The sequence below is a fragment of the Archocentrus centrarchus genome, chromosome 14, assembly GCF_007364275.1.
Source record: "Archocentrus centrarchus isolate MPI-CPG fArcCen1 chromosome 14, fArcCen1, whole genome shotgun sequence".
NCBI lineage: Eukaryota > Metazoa > Chordata > Actinopteri > Cichliformes > Cichlidae > Archocentrus > Archocentrus centrarchus.
This window is the reverse complement of record NC_044359.1, coordinates 9,543,281-9,563,419: the sequence shown is the minus strand read 5'-3', so window position 1 is coordinate 9,563,419 and position 20,139 is coordinate 9,543,281. Positions and strand designations below refer to the sequence as shown.

The window sequence follows — 20,139 nt, the reverse complement described above, 5'->3', positions numbered from 1 at the left end:
TTCCCTTTTTCTTCAAAATTCAGAAGACCTCTTCGTTGTATAATAGATTATTTTATTAAATCTGCATAAAAGGTTGCTTTGGAGGGAAAGTATATAATTATCAGTACAACTTTATTAAAAGTTGCATGAGCCAGCATTGAGACCAGATCCAGGCTACACTGTCTGCTGTATATCTACATAGAATAACATTCATAATTTACATCCATGAAGGTCACATTTCCCCTTACACCATCACTTTGATCAACAGTGCAAAATGATATTGCATCACTTCATTGCACTGCCTATACACTCATATGCAATCTGCCTATAGAGCAAACTATTACGATTGTAACTGACTGGAGAAAATAAGAAGAGCGTAATCACAGCCTCTAATGTGCTCTGCAAGTTGCTGTGATCCCAATTTAATTTATTTAATCAACAAACGAGACTTCATATTGCACTCGCAGCTTGGATTCCCGCATGAGATTGTTCTGCATCCTGGGACATTGGTTTAATATTTCCCTTCAGTCATCACATTTAAGAGAACAAGAAGAGATGATGGGCTTTGTGCTTCAGCACATCAGATAAGCAGAACTTAGTGAATGGGTTGCCTCCCCACACATGCTGTAGGTGTGGTGGTACTTCAAAAGGAATATGATGAATGAAGTTATCCCTTTGCAGCCATATTCCTTCATATACAGCAGCATATCAACATCCATTGATTTCATTCAGGACATAAGCCGAGAATCAAATCAAGAGTACATACTGAGCAGCCCAAAATGAAGCTTCCTCAAGATGTGACTGTAGTGACACGGTCTCAAGGGGCTACATTAGCTATACCGGCATCTTTCAGACAGAGGAAATCAGTTTTACTCTACCTTAACAACGTCTTCATTTGAGGACTTGCACTGTACAAAAGCTGAGACGTCAGTGACTGCCCCGTTCATCTCAATCGAGACCATTTTGACAGGAATGGCCACAGTACGTCCGGTTAGAATGGCTGTGTTGATAATCTCGGTGTCCTACGGAGACAAAAAATAGACATGGCATTCATGAAACAGTGAGAGGCAGAGAGTGATTTTCCTTGATATTTCATCAGTATTACTGATGTCCGCATTTAAAGCCATTACCATCAGGGCTCCTGTGCCTACTAGGTGATACTCTCAGTGGCAGAGCAGAACTCATTACTTTATACTGAGACGTCTTTCATTGGATTTCATCAACTGACATTTTTATTTCTGTGCACTTTTCTTCCAAATGGGGATGAAATGGACAGAAAAGTAATAACCTTTCTTTTTTTCTTTTTTTTTTTTCAATTTTATACAACCTCAAGTTAAAATTTCAGGCAAACAAGACATTTACCATACTGATGCAAAGTCTGTGATGGACCTAACCTTTATGCAATTTTAGCTGGAGCGCATAAATGGAAAACACACTCAGATGCATGACTGAAATCCTAATTATTCCAGAAAATGCACGCGGAAGCGTTGCTGTCAGTGTGAGATTTAAGAGCAAAGTGTTAAAATAGCTGTTAATGGGAGGACATGTGACAAAAAAAGCTCATTCATTCAGGCTTAATGCACCCAGTTTTTGTTCAGTCCATTCAGTAAATTACATGACTATATTTTAAACTGAATCAACAGCCATGAGGGAATAACAGAGAAAGTAATAATTATAATAGTTTATAATAAACTCTAGTTTTAATCGGCATTGCGCACAAGGAGATATGCACTGACAGCATCTCAGTTCTCCATATTATCAGAAATCTGTCAGCAGTGTCCAAATGCTACAGTTTGGTGTTTGAGTTTCTTCATAAACAACAGATATATGAAGAGAACCTGAAAAAATATAATAATGATAAGTGAAAGAAATCTTTTACATTTCTATGTTACATTCATGCAAACCATGGCCCAGATTTCAGAGATTTTATTCAATAGCACCACAGCCTCTCCTCTGGCACTGCGGGCACGCAGGACCCGTGGAGAAATCAGCAAGGGAAAGGAGAAGGAGGCTTCTATGGAAGCTTGTTTCCACCACTGGGAGAAAAAAAAAAAAGTCATCAATAACTCGAAATTTTGAATTACTAAGTCAAAAGTTTGAGAAAATAACTCAAGATTTCAAGTTAGCTCTGCCAATCAGGAAGCTCTGTGCAGGCGCGGAATTTCCTAGTTAGCTGGAAGGCATCAGCTGTCCCAACAGTTTGACATGAACACATTGATTCCATACTTTTTATGCTGTTATCATGTGCTAGAAGCTGGCGCCAATTCGTTCATGTGTGCTAGCCACTGGAAGCTCACTGATGCTGCCACTATGCGATTGTGAGTGTGCGTGCGACGGCGCCGTCTGCTCCTGGGTAACACAGAAATGACGTCCTTCACGGAGCCTCCCGATTGGCAGAGAAACTCAAAATTTTGTTATTTTCTCAAAAAAAATGATTTATTATATTTTGAGTTAATAGGTCAGAATTTAGGAAACAAGCTTCCATAGGTTTTAAAAAAAAAAAAAAAAGAAAAAGCACATAAGCTGGTCACTGCTATTCAAGTTTAGATGTATTGCAGATGTGTTGTTGTTAGTTTGCTAACTGAATACTTAATGTCCTCCTTGTTTTCAGGCAACCTCAAAAGTCAAACACAATTTCTAGAATAAGAAAAAAAAAATCACCCCAGAACAAGTGTGCATAAAAATATGTTTGGACTGGAGCCCCCTCTACTGTTACCAGTACTTTGAATTTGTGCTTCATTTGGATGAAAGGTCGCTGAGTATTCACTGGTTCCTTATTTAGACTAACAAACATCTAAACTCTTGACTACCAAAAGCTCACACTGCAAAAGAGCAGTGTACTTTAACCCCTCTATGAAGTAGGATTTTATATATATATATATATATATATATATATATATATATATATATATATATATATATGTATACGTGTGTGTGTGTGTGTGCCTGCAGAACTTTTTTGAGTATGTTAGAACATTGGTGCTTTAGCATAGCAGCTTCAAAACACCGAGCGCTATCAGATAACGCTGTGCCACACATTCCTACATAAATCAACAGCTTTGTCTTAAGAAAGGCTGCTCCCTATCACAAGGAGTCACCAAAACATGTAGCCGTGGTCAAGATGACCTGCTGAAGTTCAGACCGAGGATCAGAATGTGGAGTTCTCTGATCTGATCTTTCCCCACAACCATCTCCGGGGGTTACAGAGAATGTTCCGAAAAACAAGAACAAATCCAGCGAGCGGCAGTTTTCTGGGTGAAAATTCCTCGATGATGCCGGAGGTCAGATGAAAATGGTCAGGCTGATTTGAGCTGACAGGAAGGCAACAGTAACTCAAATAAACGCTTATTTCAACCAAGGTGTGCAGAAGAACATCTCTGAATGCACAACATGTCAAACCTTGAAGCAGCTGGACTACAGTAGCAGTAAAGGACAACGCTGGGTGCTGCTCCTGTAAGCTAAGAAAAAGAATCTGAGGCTACAATTCGCGTGGCCTCACCAAAATTGGACAATATAAGACTGATGAGTCTCAATTTCTGATGCAACATTTAGATGAGTTAACATAAAATTTACTAATATCTTTCATTGCATATGAAATGAAAATGAGGTATTATTTAAGACACTAGAGTTTCCTTTTTTATAATTCACAGTTCAGTGTTCCTTTTGGTTGTTAGTTCAATGGAATTTTAGTTTTTTGTTTGCAATCATAAAAGAAAAATGTGTTCAAGAAATGCTAGCATTAGTGCCAGCACGGTGGTGCTGTGGTTAGCACTGTTGCCTCACAGCAAGAAGGTCCTGGGTTTGAATCCCCCATCTGGATGGGACCTTTCTGTGTGGAGTTTGTACGTTCTCCCCGTATGTGAGTGGGTTCTCTCTGGAGACTTCCCCCCACATTCCAAGCACTTAGTGGGGTTAGGTTAATTGGTGATTCTAAGTTACCCACAGGTGTGAATGTGACTGAAAATGGTTGTCTGTCTCTCTGTGTTATACCTGCGACAGACTGGTGACCTGTCCAGGGTGTACCTTGCCTCTGTGGCAGCTGGGATAGATTATACCCCCACCCATGACCCTGAACTGGATAAGTGGAAGAAAATGGATGGATGGAAATTCTAATATTAGACTTGTTTTTGTTATTGAAGTTAAGCTATCAGGCAGGAAAAACAGCTTTATTTATTCATTTTTTATTAGCTGATAGTGTGGGGCCAATTTATGGGAAGCAAAGCACACCAGACCACCTTGGATAAGTGACTGGACTCTGGGGGAAGATTCTAATTGAAAGACATCCTCCCTAAGCTCTCCTTGCTGTTGTGGCATCTGGTAAATATTACACTACACAAGACACTTTACCAGTAAATGTGTGCTGCTACAGGACCTCTAATTATACTTACCTAAATTCTGTTCGGAACAGAAGTCAGTATGCTTGGCTATTAATTAAAGTGTTGTGTAGGAAGCAGCAAAAACAGTTACATGTATTGGACACATTATGGTCAACAATAAAAATGCTGTTTTCGCGTATCGTACTGAACTCATTCTGTCTTGCCAGCTAAAAGCACTTTAAATCTACAACATAAACGGACCTATTCAGATTTTTCTTATTTTCTCTTACAGCAGTGCATGTATGTACTAAATGCTGCCCAAAGTTTTTCAAATCCTGAGGTGAAACCCCCCCCCGTGGTGTCTCACTTTGTCTAAAGACTGCTCTAAAAGCTCAATTTCAGAGATTTTTTTGCTACTCTCAGGTCTGTTAAATGTCATAGAGAGTGGATACCTTTAATAATGTCATCTGACACCTATAGCTCTGTCTGTGAGCACAGTACACCCAACCAGGTGAAAAGGTGTTACAGGGAGAGGTTCGCAAAGTGGTTTGTGTCAAGCTGACGATACGATGAAGGTGGATTATTTTGAACTTTGGATCATGCAAACAATTTTTTTTTAAATTCTGCAATATTTAATTTTACAATTTACTGATCAGCTTCTTCTGATTTTATAGTATTTGAGATGATTGCGTGTTTGTGTGTGTATGCAATCACATGTAAGCTGTGATTAGAGGCAGCTGTTATCGCATGCAGCTCGATCCATTTCCACAGAACTTGCAATTGCATACGGGGGGTGTGGGTGTGTGTAACAATGAGGCGAGTCCAAAACTACTACCAACTATTACCATTTGTACCTGCTTTTGAATAATGTAAACAAATTTCACCAGAAGTGCATCTTTATAAATGTACAAGCATATACATTTGAAAATAACCCATGACTTGAAGCTCTGGAGCTTGTGCAACACAAAGCATCATTTTTTATTTAACATCTGGTAGATGCTGTGGTACAGAGCGGCTAATGGAACTGGGAATCTGGCATAGCTACTATTCCCTCCTCTGTGTCATCCTGCCAGTTTTCTTCTCTTTTCTCTCTCCTCAAAAAAATACGAATGTCCTGCGAAAGAAGCGCTTTAGTGGTTTGGTGTTAATAGCGGCTCCAACTGTGCAATAAGCCCCAGGGTTGATTTAACCTTACCACCCTGGAATTGTTTCACTTTGGACATTGTAAATTCCCCAGTAATTCCACCCTTCTCTTCCCCTTTCCTCCTCTCATCTGCAGTGGGTCAAGTGTAGTTAGCGCACAATCTGGGGACCTCCAGCCATAAAACTCTCCACTTCATTCCTCTTCCTTACTTTCCTCTCTCTGTGTTCACTGTTCCTGACTCCACTCTAGACATTCATCTCTGTTGTTTCATAACAGAAGAAGCATTATTTTTGTATTTTGGTGACAGAACTACCTCCTCCCTCTGTATATCAGCAGTTTCACAAAGTGCTGATTTGCTCTAAAAAGCTATAAGTGGGCGTGGGTGAAAAGTGCTAGTGGACCTGCATCTGCAGCTAAGCTTAAAATCACTAAAATGACTAAAATGACTAAAATGACTAAAATGACTAAAATGACGTTCAATACCAGAGTCACACTTCTTGCTCCTTGTGAGATTATTTTTCCTTGACTATTGTACTTTTGTAACTGGGCAACAAAGGCATGCTAATACAAAAGCTCTTGAGACACATTGGCCGAATTGATGATATTCATGTTTCTTGTGGCAGTTACTGTATGATCTGATCATTAAAAACAACCCCTTCATGCTTCACTGTCAGACGGTGTTCCTGTGAAGGGCCACAGAAATAAGCACCTGCTACAGGGTCAGCGCCATACTGGAAAATACATTTTTATAACCATCACCATCAATCAGCCATAATCAGCAAATTATGCCACTCCAAAATAACCTAAGCGGCTATCAAAGTGCAATCACTGGTTGTTCAAACTATGCACAAAACCGCCGTGACGTGAAATGAACCAGTGCAAAGACACACTGGGAGGATGTTGGCTCTCCTTCGCTGTGCCAAAATGGCAACTCTTTAGCCTTAGCTTAGTTTTGGGTAAGAAAGCGAAGCGAAGCAGCACACCAACTCTGACAAGTACAGGACAGGCTGCATGTAACCCAAAAGCTTAGGTTGTTAAAACAGATCCGACAGTCTTACTCTTTAAAGATGGAAAAAAAAAAATGCTTCTGCTTTGGCTCGCGACCTCGTGAGATGGCTTCGGGCTCGGACACTGCGGACTCTACTGGGGGCAAGTGCTGTTTGGTCTCTGGGTCATAATAGGAGGCCCAAGTCTCATCACCAGTAATGATACTCGACATGAAGGTTGTGTCAGTTTGACACGGATGTTGATGTTTGCTTTTAGCACAAGTTTGAAGACCAAGGTGAAATCACACAAACGCGTGTGGCAAGAACAGGACTTCTAATCACAGCTTACCAACCTGCGACTTGGTCTTTTCTGGTTTTGCCACCTGTTTTCAGTTCATGTATTTTATATCATGGGTACTGTGTTACATCTCTGTCTGGGCTAAAAGGCACATCAAATTATAAGCGCTTTGAGTGCTCAGACTGAGTAGAAAAGCACTATATAAGAACTAGTCCATTTACCAAACTTTGATATCCTTAAAAATTCATTTCCAAGATAATTTTTCAACCATACTGGCTAATGACAGGATCCTCTGACATCTGGAAATCAGTAAATGTTGCTGATGATAACAGTTTTTAGGCCTTCTCACTAGATTTATCAGGTTTTGTGAAAATGAGATTGTCTCAAGTTTGAGATTTAAGTCATCTGAAACTATTCATATCATTGAACAATGTCAGCAACCCTTGACAGACTAATTGGAAGCACTCTGAATTCCCATGTTGTGAAAACTTTTTAAATTGATCAAGCCTGACTGGTCTCAGTGTGCAGTTTGTTACAGATCATTTTCTTCTCCTCAGTTTCAAAACAAGTGTTTTTTTTTTTACACTGACAAAGAAGATTAGTGATGGACGACTAAAATAGTAAAATGACAAGAATGCCGGTCTTCTTTTAGCATTGACGTGAGTCCTGTGTGCTTAGCAACTGCACATAAAACCCATTACAATAAACAATTCTACCGAGTAGTGTAGAGAGCATAGGTGGCAGATTCTGCCTGGCAGCCTGCTTCAGATTGTAAATTTTACAGGGCAAAGTCACACAGGCAGAAATCTAATTCTGCAACGTAGCTAAACACATCTGGATACAAGATGCATGTTAATCCCGAATGTCAAGGGGCCCAGAGATATTAACTGAACCTTATGTTACAACAGATGTGCAGTACACAAAGTCATAACTGCAGCTCAAGTATATTTAATGGAGCTTTAGATGCAGAACTGTTGTAATTATGCAAATACATAACAGATAACCAAGAGTTGTTACTAGAAGCACAAAGCCTTAGAAACTGTCAGCGTAGGGCTCCTTCTCATTTCTTAAAATATTCTTAAATACATATTTTATGTATTGTAAGCCCTACAGAAAACATTAGTCAACGTCCTGCTGGTGAAACAGCTTATTATTTGTGAAGAGCTGATGGCCTTTGCCACCCTAAATATGCAAACATTCTCAGAGAAACCTTTGAGCAATTCCAAGACATTTACTGCTGCATGCAGTCTGCTGCATTATCTGCCATGAACAATACAGCTTCGTTACTGGCAAAATAGTGGATTTTGCCACACTAAACGACTACAGCAAAACCACAAGAGGGTTAAGTACAAAGGCGAGGTGTAGTTGGATGTTCTCAGCACCGCTTGGTTGATTAATTTCCCTTTGTTTCCATAATCTGTTTACAACCCTCACTAATTGCCACCTATCGCACGGCAAAGGGAAGAATCCAGATTAGAGGAGTAATAGACACTTGGACTGGTTGACTCTTAACAATCAGTGAGCTGTTGTACACGGTGTAGGTGTTGATTGGAAATTTGTGCAATGACAAGCCGTCTGTCCGCACAGTGCTCTGGACATGATGTAAACTGAACTAAGACCTGTTGAAGGAATAAGAGCATTGTTTGGCTTTAAAATGTAGGAAAAATACTAGTAACAGAATAAAGTAAGGTGTGCAATATTACACATAAATTTTGCTGTAAGAATCAGGAATTAGAAAGGGAATAATAATTGGATGCTTCAGAAGAAATAAGTAATATCTTATACTGCAGGTTACTTACTGATCTTAAATTACTCATGCTGCAACAAATTGATATAAAAACACAGGAAACGTACAACAATGCACCATTTTATATAAATACAGTTGAGTACTGTAACTTCAAGCTTTCAATCATGCCGATCTCTAACATGGATACTGTAGGAAATTTTGTAGTATTGTTTAAATAAATCACTGTAACCCTGTGAAATACTGGTGAACTGTAACTGCCAGTATTTTACTGTGATTTAACAGTACCTCCCCCCACTTACCAGGAGGTATTGCAGTATTTACAAAAATATCTGGAGTATCATTTACTTCTTCTTTACAATATAATGTACTTACATTTTAGCAGTAGTAAAACTAGCACCTGTTCTCAACAGCCATATATAAGCATTTTCACCACTACTGCATTGCCAGAGTTATACTGTACAAGAGTACAGTATAACTGTACTCAGTGTATTATTATTTTTTTGTGGCTGCCAGCCCACACACTGGCTAATGTAATATTTTACAAAGAATTAGACTCATAAAATCAGACCTACTGATGTCTTTTATAGAAAAATATTTAGGAATTGCACAATGCTATATTTTGAAAAGCTTCAGGCAAAAACTTAATTCAATAATTTAACTGTAAATTACTTAATTGATCAGTTTTTGAAATTAAATAATATGGAGCATAATACAATTAAAGTAATCATATCCATATGAATTTCTCATTACTCACCATTGCCAGAGGGATAATGGCCTGTATATCCCGCTGCACTACCGTCAGTTCCGTCACAACCTTCTCTGAATCAGGTGGCGGGTTCTGCCCCTTATAGTCGATGTTCCAGTTGATCCTTCTGGTTACAGAGAGGCTGGTGAAGTTCTCCATCTCGAAATCCAACTGCATCACCTCAACATTGCCCACAGCATCTCTGCCAGACCACGAAAACACAAACACGAGTCACGCAAAAACACCTTAAATGTCAAACATCGCTTACAGCAACATGTTACTGTAGGTAGAGTACACACAGGTAGAAATTCTGGCAGTGCATTCATTTGCAGCAGTGAAATAGTTGAGCAGATAGTGTTTAATTATTAAAAATGCCATTTAGTGAGTGGTTGACACACTGCTTTTAATTTATTTTTAACGCTGTCCTGAAGTTACCCTTGAATTGAAAAGAAGAAATAATGTATTCATTAGGAGCTTTAGAGCTGAATGGATACCTCTCGGATAGTGCAGCATTTGCTCTCTAATCAAAGTGATCCTACATCTACATATCTTAACAGCCTATACAAGTTATGTATGTAATTACATGCCATAGCTTTATTCTCTTGAATAGTGAGAGGCTGTTTTAAGATTGATCACAGTATTGTAGTTGGATCGGTGCATCAACGTCCACGAAGCTGCCCTGGACACGATCTCTGATTAAAATCTTGGATCTAGAGTTCGGTTTTTGCTGTAGCCAAATCAGTGTCACACATTCAGCAATGCTGAGAGAAGCCGTCAGCCACAGTCAACGATGACAACGCCCTATCACCGCATTTCACTCAGTGAATGGTATCATAAACAGCGCTGCCTTCATCAGCTTTCCTGACAGAAACAAGGCAGATAACAGTGCTATCAGAATCTTAAAGGTCATAGCCAGGGCAGCCTGAGACAACAGTTCAGATTGGGACATTATCCACATTACCCATAACTCCACCGTCAGTGATCAAATTTGTGTGAGCAAAAGAATTCATAACAAGTTTGTTGGAAAAATAGAAAAAAAAAATAAGTAAATCAATTTTTAATTGGCAAGTGAATTACACATTAAAATACAGACAGAAGGAGAGCATCTGTAACAAAAATGAAACTGATTCTGAGCTGCAGTGTTTCAGCTGGTGTTTTGGATTGAGCTGCTTTCTGATTGGCACTTACTTTTCAGTATTTAGCTGCATCTCTTTGTCATTCTCTCCCTCTCTCCTCTTTATCTGCTTTATGTGCCCAGCCTTACCTGATTCATTGCCTGCCTTGCCGAGAGAAAGTGAGGATGTTGCATGCACAAATTTATTTGTTTCTTTGGCATGTGCACTTGTGAGACTGCAAAGGGAGGGAGAGCACATGGTCTCTGGCTGGGAGTTGTGCCCGATGGGTGGAATCTGCATGATTCATAAACTGCTTGCTGATCAATTGGAATGTTCACCGCAAGCCAAAATGACCCCCAGATCATTGGGAAATGTCCCGGTGCTCCCGATGGCCAGTCCATCTTAGCATGTTCTTCACCAGCCTTTTCTATTGCTTGTAGTCAAAAGCTCCAAAGCAAGTTAGCAGAGAGACCTTAATTTAAGTTAAAATCTATCATGCTGAAAAAAAAATACAGATATGGACAGGGTAATGTGTTAGGAAAGAAAGGATGCCATATTGTTTGATTTTGCCAAAGGAGGTCATTTTGTAGCTCTGCAGTGCTCATCCTGTTCCTTCTTGCACAAAGGAGCAGACACCGGTTCTGCTGATGGGTTAAGGACCTTCTACAGCCCCGTTCAGCTCTCCTAGAGTAACTGTCTATTTCCTGGAATCTCCTCCATGCTCCTGACACTGTGCTGGGAGACACAACAAACCTTCTGGCAATGGCACGTATTGATGTGCCATCCTGGAGGAGTTGGACTACCTGTGCAACCTCTGTAGAGTCCAAGTATGGCCTCATGCTACCAGCAGTGACACTGACTCTAGCCAAATGCAAAACTAGTGAAAAAAACATCCAGAAAAGACGAGGAGAGAAAAATGTGAGTGTCCTCCACCTGTAAAACCATTCCTGTTTTGGGGGTTGTCTCATTGTTAAGCCTCTAGTGCACCTGTTCTTAAACTGATTAACTGAAACTGATTAACAACCCCCTCTGATACTTAACTGACCAGATCAATACCCCAGAAGTTTCATTGATTTGATTCTGTATTCTGATTTAAAAAAAAAAAAAATCCTTTAATTTTTTTTGAGCATTGTATATTTGTTTTTTGTTTTTTTTAATGAAACTATAATTTTACTAAGAAATTAAAGTATTGACACTTAAACTATATGTAAAACTTTACTGTACTGTATTAATTTTCTTATAATATCCTCTCCTGGCAATTCCCTACTCACCTCATGTCTTTTTTATATATTTTCAGATTGGCTTGTGCTGTTTTCTAATCCTTTCCTCACCCTTTGAACGATGATGTTTTCCTTACTAATCTTGATGACTGTGTTCCTTAAAGGTATTTTGTTTACTAGTTAAATTATTTCTATGATCTCCTGGAGGATTAAAGCACTTTATAAGTGCTTATGTGTACCATTTCAGACACTTTCCAAATATTCTCATTTTAATTCAACGTACGGTTACATTTGGCGAAAATAAACACTTATGTTAAAGGTAGAGAAAAACATAATTGTCATTTAATTATAGTGCACTATTAAACTACTGTTGCTATTAAACTACTACTACAGCACTACTAAAAAAGACCTGATATTAGATTTTTGCTGTTTCCTATATATTTCCACTTATATAAGAGGAACACTGACACTGTTGAGAAGCGATAGTTTTCTAATTTTTACAATACTCACTTGATTAAGTTCTCATATACCATGAATTATTCAGGGATTGACTTTAAATGAAACAGCGTGAAGGGTCTTGTCAATAACCAATCACTGCTCTCTAATCTTGACAGTTTTCTTCTTCTATCTTAAGGTCCAAGTGTTGAGCCTGAGTAAGGAGATTGCAAATTCTGTTCTCCCTCTCACTTTGGAATAGGCATCATTACACTGGCTGCAGAGTCGCTTCTAACCAATCAATTGCTGTTGGTAGGTAAGTGATTGTTCTCATGGCCATGCACATAAACTATCTGAACACCATCTCCATCTACAACAAACTTTTGCTTGGGATTTTTGGTTTTATTATCACAACCATGCCAATGATGCAGCAGCGATAACAGTCTTCCTATCATGAAAATTGTGCTCGTTGGGCTTGTAATCCTCAGGTTCAACAAGCTCAACATTAAACCATCTCACTGGTGAAGAGGCTAATTCATTCTCTCTCCAGCTGCGACGAGAATCATCCCACCCGAGCCTCACCTTTAGCAAAAAGCGAAGCAGTAGTTGTCTGTCCTTCACAAAAAAGCAGAAAGCCATCCCGGCATTCAGTCTGAGAGGCTTTTAATGAAAGCTGGCTCAAACTCCATGTACAACCGTCCGCCCACAAAAGGTTCCTCTCAGGAACAGCGAGATGAGATCTCAGCCTATTTGTCTCGACATCACTCACTGAAAACAAACACCTCCGTCTGTCTGTGACACACTCAAACTGTCATCAATACAGCCCACTAGAGTGAGTGCAGGTATAGCTGCTCAATACTATGTTGCCTGCCACCATGCTGGAGGGAAGGCAAATGATGTTCACAATACAGTGGTTTAGGTTAGAGGGCAATGGCATGCTTTTTTTTTTTTTTTTAAATCAGTGTGAACAGCAGAATATAAAACTATAACAAAGCTACGAGTTTCGACTCAAAGAGGTATCGATTCATTTGGCATTATATTATTTTTGAGATCTGAATCAAAAGCGGAGATTTTAGGAATTCAGGCATTGCTATCTGTTCCCACATAGCTTAACACGGCCTCTCTGTTTCTCCACATAGAACTACAGTCCCAGCTTCGGGTTTCCCTTTAGATCTGTGTCAGCCAAGAGGGTCTGGTTCAAATCCAGTGGCCAGCTGGGGTGTTTCTGTGTATGCCTGCATAGGTTCTCTCTGGGTACTCTGGCCTCTTCCCACAGTCCAAACACATGCATGTTAGGTTAACTGCTGATTCTAAACTGACTGTAGGTGTGAATGTGAGTGTGACTGTTGTCTGTCTCTATGTGTTAGCCCTGTGATAGACTGTGGACCTGTCCAGGGTGCACCCTGCCTCTCAGCCAGTATCACCTGAATGACCCTGAATTGGATAAATGGAAGAAAATCAATGGATGGATGCCAGTGCTAGTACTGTATGTTTTAGTATAAATTGGCTTCACACAATCCTCATATGCATTAACTACTTTTATGGAGCAAATCCTACAAGACAGACCATTCAAACTGTTCTGCATCATAAACATGGAACATGCCTCACTTTAATCAAGTAACCACCCCAGCATCCACCTGTAGCCCTAATTATATTCTTCTGCTGTACTGCAATGTACTGTATGTAGTGATTAGCACCAAATGAGGCCACTCTGTTGTGGAACCTAACATTTACATTTCTGGAGAAAACCTGCAGGCTGTAGACAATCACAAGTACCTGGGAATCATAGTAGACTTGACATTTTCATTTAAGTCTGAATATGCAGTTTATTTAAATTAAATCTTGTAAACTTTAAATTCATACAAAACAACACATCAATTCATGCATGTAAACTGTACATGCTATCTATGATTTTCACCCATGGTAATTATTGTATTAACACACAATAATTAGTAATGCTTGCACTCTTTGTAAAACAGAACTTTGAAGTATTGGCATAAATTGGCTTGTAACGATCACCATTGTCTAATTCTACAGCTTAATCAGCTTTGATTCTTTTGTTAACTATAAAAATATGCGTCTTACGTATAAAATAATGTATAATAAATAAATAATAAATAATGCATAATATGGCCCCTCCACCAGTCAGTTTATTACTACTAGAGCAAACCGAAGCCAAGTTTCACTGCTTTATCCCTTTCATTGTGTCATTGTGTATTTTCTGCAAAGGCTGCACAACAGTGGAACTCTCCACCCATCAGTATCACAGAGCAGAACACACACAACACTTTTAAATGTCAGCTGAGGAGATGGTTGACTGATAATCAGTTCTGTCAGCACTGAGATGATTTTATCCTCCCGCTCCTCTTGCTTCCTTTTGTTATGCCTCGTTTTTCCTTTTCTTTTTATTTTTTTATTTGTAATGTTGAGATTATGAAGCGATTTGTGTTTAGGTTGTTTTTAACATCTGGGCAGCAGCTCTGGATGAGTTACAGATACTAAATGCACAAAAATGAAAAATGGGGAACATGCAGTTGTCTTCCCAGTGTTTAACTAGCATCTAGACAAAACAAAAACTAAAGGCATATTGACAAATACATTTTGCACTCTGCAGTCATGTCCAGGATATTGACCACTGTGACTTCCTGACTGATTTTCGGGAAATGGGCTGACATAAAATGCAGCTATATAAAAAGTGGGCTGCGATAAACAAGTCAAACTATGTAGTGCTGGAGCTTCCATACAGGGAATCTGCCTTGAATGTGCAAACAACGAGGAAACAAAAACTGGATGGACATTTGGATCCATGGAGGCCTCCCCTTCTTAACTCTATCATGCACTTATTTGTGATGACTCACTTAAGCTAATGACCGACTAACAAAACTCAACACGATGGCATTTTTAAAAATATTAGTGGGCGGTGAAATCTTAAATGCCTGATTTCACACCAAAGGGCTAAACGAAGGGAGAGAACATGGCTCAAGAAAGTCTGTCCTTGTCTCCATTAACTTAATGATGTTCTGTGTGTATAGCGCAAAGTATATATTTTAAAAGCTGCAGCTTGGGGCTTTTTCGGAGCTGAGGGGGGATTTTCGTTCTTTGATCAAAGGTCTGTTTGAACTGATTAACAGGGAGTGTTCATTGGATCAAAGCTCCGCAAGGCAGGGTTTCAAAAGCAGAAGAACAAAAACGATGAACAAAGAGTTGAAAATGGTACATGCTTAAGTCTATAGCACTACAGCCTTTAAGTATGACTTTTCAAACATTTTAAACAAAGTCTAAGTTGGTTTAAAATTTAACAGAACACTTCTGCATGTGCTATTTGACAAGGAATGAGAGGTTTTGGTTAGAAAACACGTGCCTCCCAATACCTTTGAAGCCTGACAAACTATATCATGCTTGTGTAATAATCCAGTTTGTGGTTTTAGGCAGATTGTGCAATGGAACAATTTCTTAAAAATATGAATCAGATGCTTAAAAACCCCACTAATGCTTGAACATACCAACAAACAATAAAAATTTGGGGCCTTTAAAGCTCCTAAAATCGAGTCACTATCTGCTGCTCTTCCCCACATTTCAGAAAATTTGACTGTCTGGATCATAAAACATGCTAACAAAGTAAACAGCACATTGTATTTATTGAAGCGTTTTACTTGAGCGTGGAAGCGGTTTGTGTAAACGGCCCCCCAGAGAACATCTATTGTGCTTAGAAACACATTTTCTCGTCTTTGCAGTGTCAAAAATGGGCAAACATCAGTGACGGTGGAGACGCTTTGAAAACACTGTACTCGGCCGTCCTCCTGAAGCTTTTGTTGGGAGTCAATATTGTCATTTAAAAATGTTCTCTGAGTCTTTTCCCTGCTCCTCTTGTTTAACCCTGAATTATTAATCTGAACCAAGAAACGTCTTATTAAACGACAGAGGCACTGCCACAGCATTTCCAAGAACATTATTCATTTGAAACCCATTGACCGCGATCAATAATGCATCGGTTCATGTGGCGTTATCAATGAGCTGCTGTTAGAATGGGACTGTTCCAGATGGAGGGTTACAGACAAAGAAATATGTTGAATAATTCCAGCAGCGACTGAAGTGTGATCCGATGAAGACAGCTAAAGAATAATAAAAAGAGCGGAGAGTGATGAAGAGATCAGGAACACGCCCTGGAGGGAAAACGCTGTCACCTCATTTCCTCAGTTTCAGGTAATTTTGAGTAAACAAAACCAGATGTTCAAACAGAACTGGTGCTCAGATGTATTCACCAATGAGATGCAAAATGATGCTGCTCTGTGTGTATGTTTGTGTTTCTATGGAGGCAGCAGAGTGCGTGTTTGTGTATGAGACTAGTCACTTATTTAGTGCTTAGAGGTAGCCAAAAAAAAAAAAAAAAAAAAAAAAAATATATATATATATATATATATATATATATATATGTGAATGAGAACAATTATTGAACTTAGAAAACAGAATAGATTTCTCCCCATTACTGCATTTAATTGGGTGATTAGGGAAATAATTGTCTTGAGTATTTGTGTATTTTTGGGCTCATTACTGTAAAGTGGTGAGTTTTAGTTTTCTGTACACAGATTCTTGCTTAAAATGTAAGAGAGACATTTCCAACTCCCTTTATTATTTAGCTTAAACAAGAGAATGAGGAAGGAACAGAGTTTCTCTAGTCATAACAGAATAGAATAAAAAATAATACTGTTAGGAAAATGTAAGGTATGAGTTATAATAATCATGTTTATCTGAATTACTTGTATGAATTGCATTAGTTATGAACAGAGAGACTCCTACGTGAGGAGGAAGAAAACTTTGTGTGACCTCTCTAAACCTTATGTGTGAAGACAAACATTAACCACAGCCTAATGTTGCTCTCTGACCTTTATCTGAGTTTCAGATTTGTGTTTCTTGTTATTGAGAATTGACAAAAGGTGTTAAGAGTAGGTCTGATTTCCATCCTCTTCCCGTGTCTGGTTTCATTATTTGTCTGCATGCACCAAGGCAGAACCTTCCAGATGTCAAAGTGTTTCAGCTGCTTCCTCTTTCTCCTACACTCTTCCTGTGCTGTGTGCTTTCTCTGTGCATAAATATGGAGCTTAGATAGTCATTCGGGAGAGTGCTTACGATTGCCCAGGCAAACAGTAACAGTCTCTCTTCTTGCAAGAATAAACCCCTTTTACCGGACTGATCGTGTAGTCTTGGTTTTTGATAAGTTTTTGAATTTATCCAATAAATACTTAAAGACATTTGGGAATGATAAGGCAATTCCCAAAAGACACAATTAAAATACCTATTTAAATACATGGAACTCAAGTTGCATGGTAACGTCTGTCAGAATTAAAGAAATAATGCCAATTTAGTTGTATTTTTGCAACTCTACATGTAACAAATTCATTTATTCTGAGTATGCTAAAAATACTGCTTTCTGTCCAACTGGTGGACACAGACTTTATTAGTCGGAGTGATCTAAGAGCCGAGTTAGTTGACCCAAGTTCAGCACAGCTAGAAAGTGAGGCACAACTTAGACCAATTATAATAACGGTTATTAGAGATTTCATGCACGCACTTTCTTGTGCTTCCCAGTGGTAACATAAAAATACTTTGGTATAAAAACAAACTGCTTAAAAAAAGCCAAAGCTGACTTACAACATTTGTGAAAAGGGTTAACGAGCCAGTAGTTTAACATATTTATGGATACATCTAATCTGCTGTAATCCAGGAAAAGATCCCTTTAGTGCCTTTATGACTGCAAATAGCTTGCCAGTGTCACAAATAAAAGTACATCAGAACTAAAATACATCAGTAACATTTCCAATTCAGTTTATTGTTTGAACTGTCTGCAAACACAGTGATTCTAATAAATAAAGGTTATACGCAACCTTTCAAACCACAACCCCAAATACAAGCATTGTGAACAAATTTCACAACAATTCTCAACAAGGCTGGGGTGCCTTTTATAGAAAACTGATTTCAAGCTCACGTTCAATCAATTTTATGGGAATAAAGGATAAATTATCGACTCCACTCCTCGACTTTAGAAGCCCATTGTCTGGTGGTTTTGCTTTAGGTGGTCACTCAATTGACTTGGTTTTTGAGAAAATGCAGTGTGACACACTGTTTTTCTATCCATGCTTGACCCCCTATTGGACATTTCCCACATGGGTGACAGCGTGGCAAAGATTACATGACACGGGTCACTAAATATAGCAAGAACGGCTGTTGCTTAGGCGCAAAGAAGTAAACAAGAAAGAGATGGTGGACCTCTTTCTCAGGTGAGCTTATTCTCTCTTTTCTTTCTTGCTGCTCTCTTTCCCCCCTCCCAACCACCAAGGGTCCACAGGGATGCCAATATATAGACCAACAGTTGCTAATGTCTCTAGCTGAGCTCCCGGTCCTTCTGTTCTTAATGAATTGAACACATCACATTTTGTGATTTATAGTCGCTAATCTTTAGTTGCTTTCCCTTGTTGGCTCGAGCTGACGGGCTGGGGAAACTGCAGTCTTGTAAAAACCCATAATGAATGTTCACTGTGTTATTGTGGAAGCACCTGTTTAAAGGGTTCATTCACCCAACATTGAAACTCAGCAACACCAAACAAACATATTTTCCCCGTTTTCCCAGAGTTTTTGCTTTTATTTTTACCTCAGACTACCACTGCTCAAATAGAAGTGAGGCTAAGAGATTTTTAGGTTTAACTGAAAACAGTTACCAATGCCATTTAATAAAATAAAATAATAAAAAAAAAGAATCATTTCTGCTGCCATCTCCTCTTGAAAAAGGAGATTTTTTTTAATTTCAGTGAGACTTTCACCTGGTTAAATAAAGGAAATGTATGAACACGAGAACTGCCAAAGAGGTCGTTTAGACTTCTTTGGCATCATCATGTAACTCTGATAAAGTAAAACCAAACAATCTCATATTTGTCATATAGTGAATTTTGGGTGTGTGGGGGGAAAAAAAGGGGGAATTATACCTGTTGAGAGTCACTGTTTACACCCATTTTGATATGATAGCCAGAGTCAGGTGATAGTGATTAATCAACAAATAATTACTGCAGGGCTGTGTTATTTAAAATGGGGAAACTAGGTGGATTGCTGAATGGGAAGAGCAATGAGGGAAACTTGGGTGTGGAGCGCTAATCTGAGTGAGTAAAGGGTGAAATCCAGAGCTGAGTGGCCAGACAGGAAGGGTTTCAGGCCCGAGGACCAGAGATGATGGAGGGTTGCAGACTAGGAAGGAGCGGTGTGGACGATAGATGAGAGAGAAGCTCAGGCAGGTCTGGTGGAGGAGGAGGAGGTGGACGACATGATAAACTCCCACTGTTCTGCTTCTACAGTGAATAAGCTGCTATAATGTGTTTCCTATTTTGTTGTAGCCTCCTGTGTTTTAAAATGTGGGCACTGACTGCTTCAGTCTGGTTCACTGTTTTGAATACTTTCTTTATATTACAGTAACTAATAGGCCCACTGCACCTTATGTAAAATTCATTTCTAACTTTTCCCACAATGTTCTTCAACTGCAACAATTAAATTATTTAGAGGTGTTAGTTACTGTGCTGTTTGCTGCGCCCTTCGTTTATTAGTGGATTCTAAAATAACTTTTACCTTTCCAAGCTGTAATGAAATCATTTGTAAAGCTAATAAAACCCTCTGAAACTTCATCTTAAATACTCACACTGTCAAATCTTACTCAAAATTGGAATAATTAAAAGAAAATTAGCAACTTCTTCAAGAAATGACTTCTTTTCCTTTGCCTATTCTTGCAGAATGGGGTCAAACTGACCCGCCGGCAGTGCTAGGTGTTTTGTAATGTTGGTGTTAAATCATGGATCAAATTAAAACCTCTGGATTCCAGCTCAGTTTCCTCTCTTTACCAGCATGATCTAGCACAATGCTGGGCTGTACACACCAATCCACCTGACAACCTCATATTCTGTTTTATCATCTCTTATGAACAAGATCCTGTTGAGCTCTTTAATTATAGTGTTCCATTGACTGGATTATCAAATTTCAGCTTAATTACTTATTACCTCTGTTGTATTGAGACAGACGAACACACCACAGAGGTACAACAAGAAATCAGCAAATCCTCTTTGCACGGCCGGCCTTCCATCGTTCGAGCTGTTTTCGGTAAATCAGCCCTTTAAGTGT

The 20,139-nt window shown here is 39.0% G+C and overlaps 1 protein-coding gene across 1 annotated transcript in view; it reads right to left on the bottom strand.

The window, feature by feature from the left end:
* The window catches only part of tmem132e (transmembrane protein 132E), a 135,202-nt gene that overhangs the window by 52,221 nt on the left and 62,842 nt on the right, over positions 1–20,139 (bottom strand). The window contains exons 4-5 of the mRNA XM_030747176.1: positions 9,225–9,417; positions 858–1,001 (exon numbers count right to left, since the gene is read on the bottom strand). Coding sequence (XP_030603036.1) covers positions 858–1,001; positions 9,225–9,417 — 337 coding nt within the window. The remainder of the gene's footprint in view (positions 1–857; positions 1,002–9,224; positions 9,418–20,139) is intronic.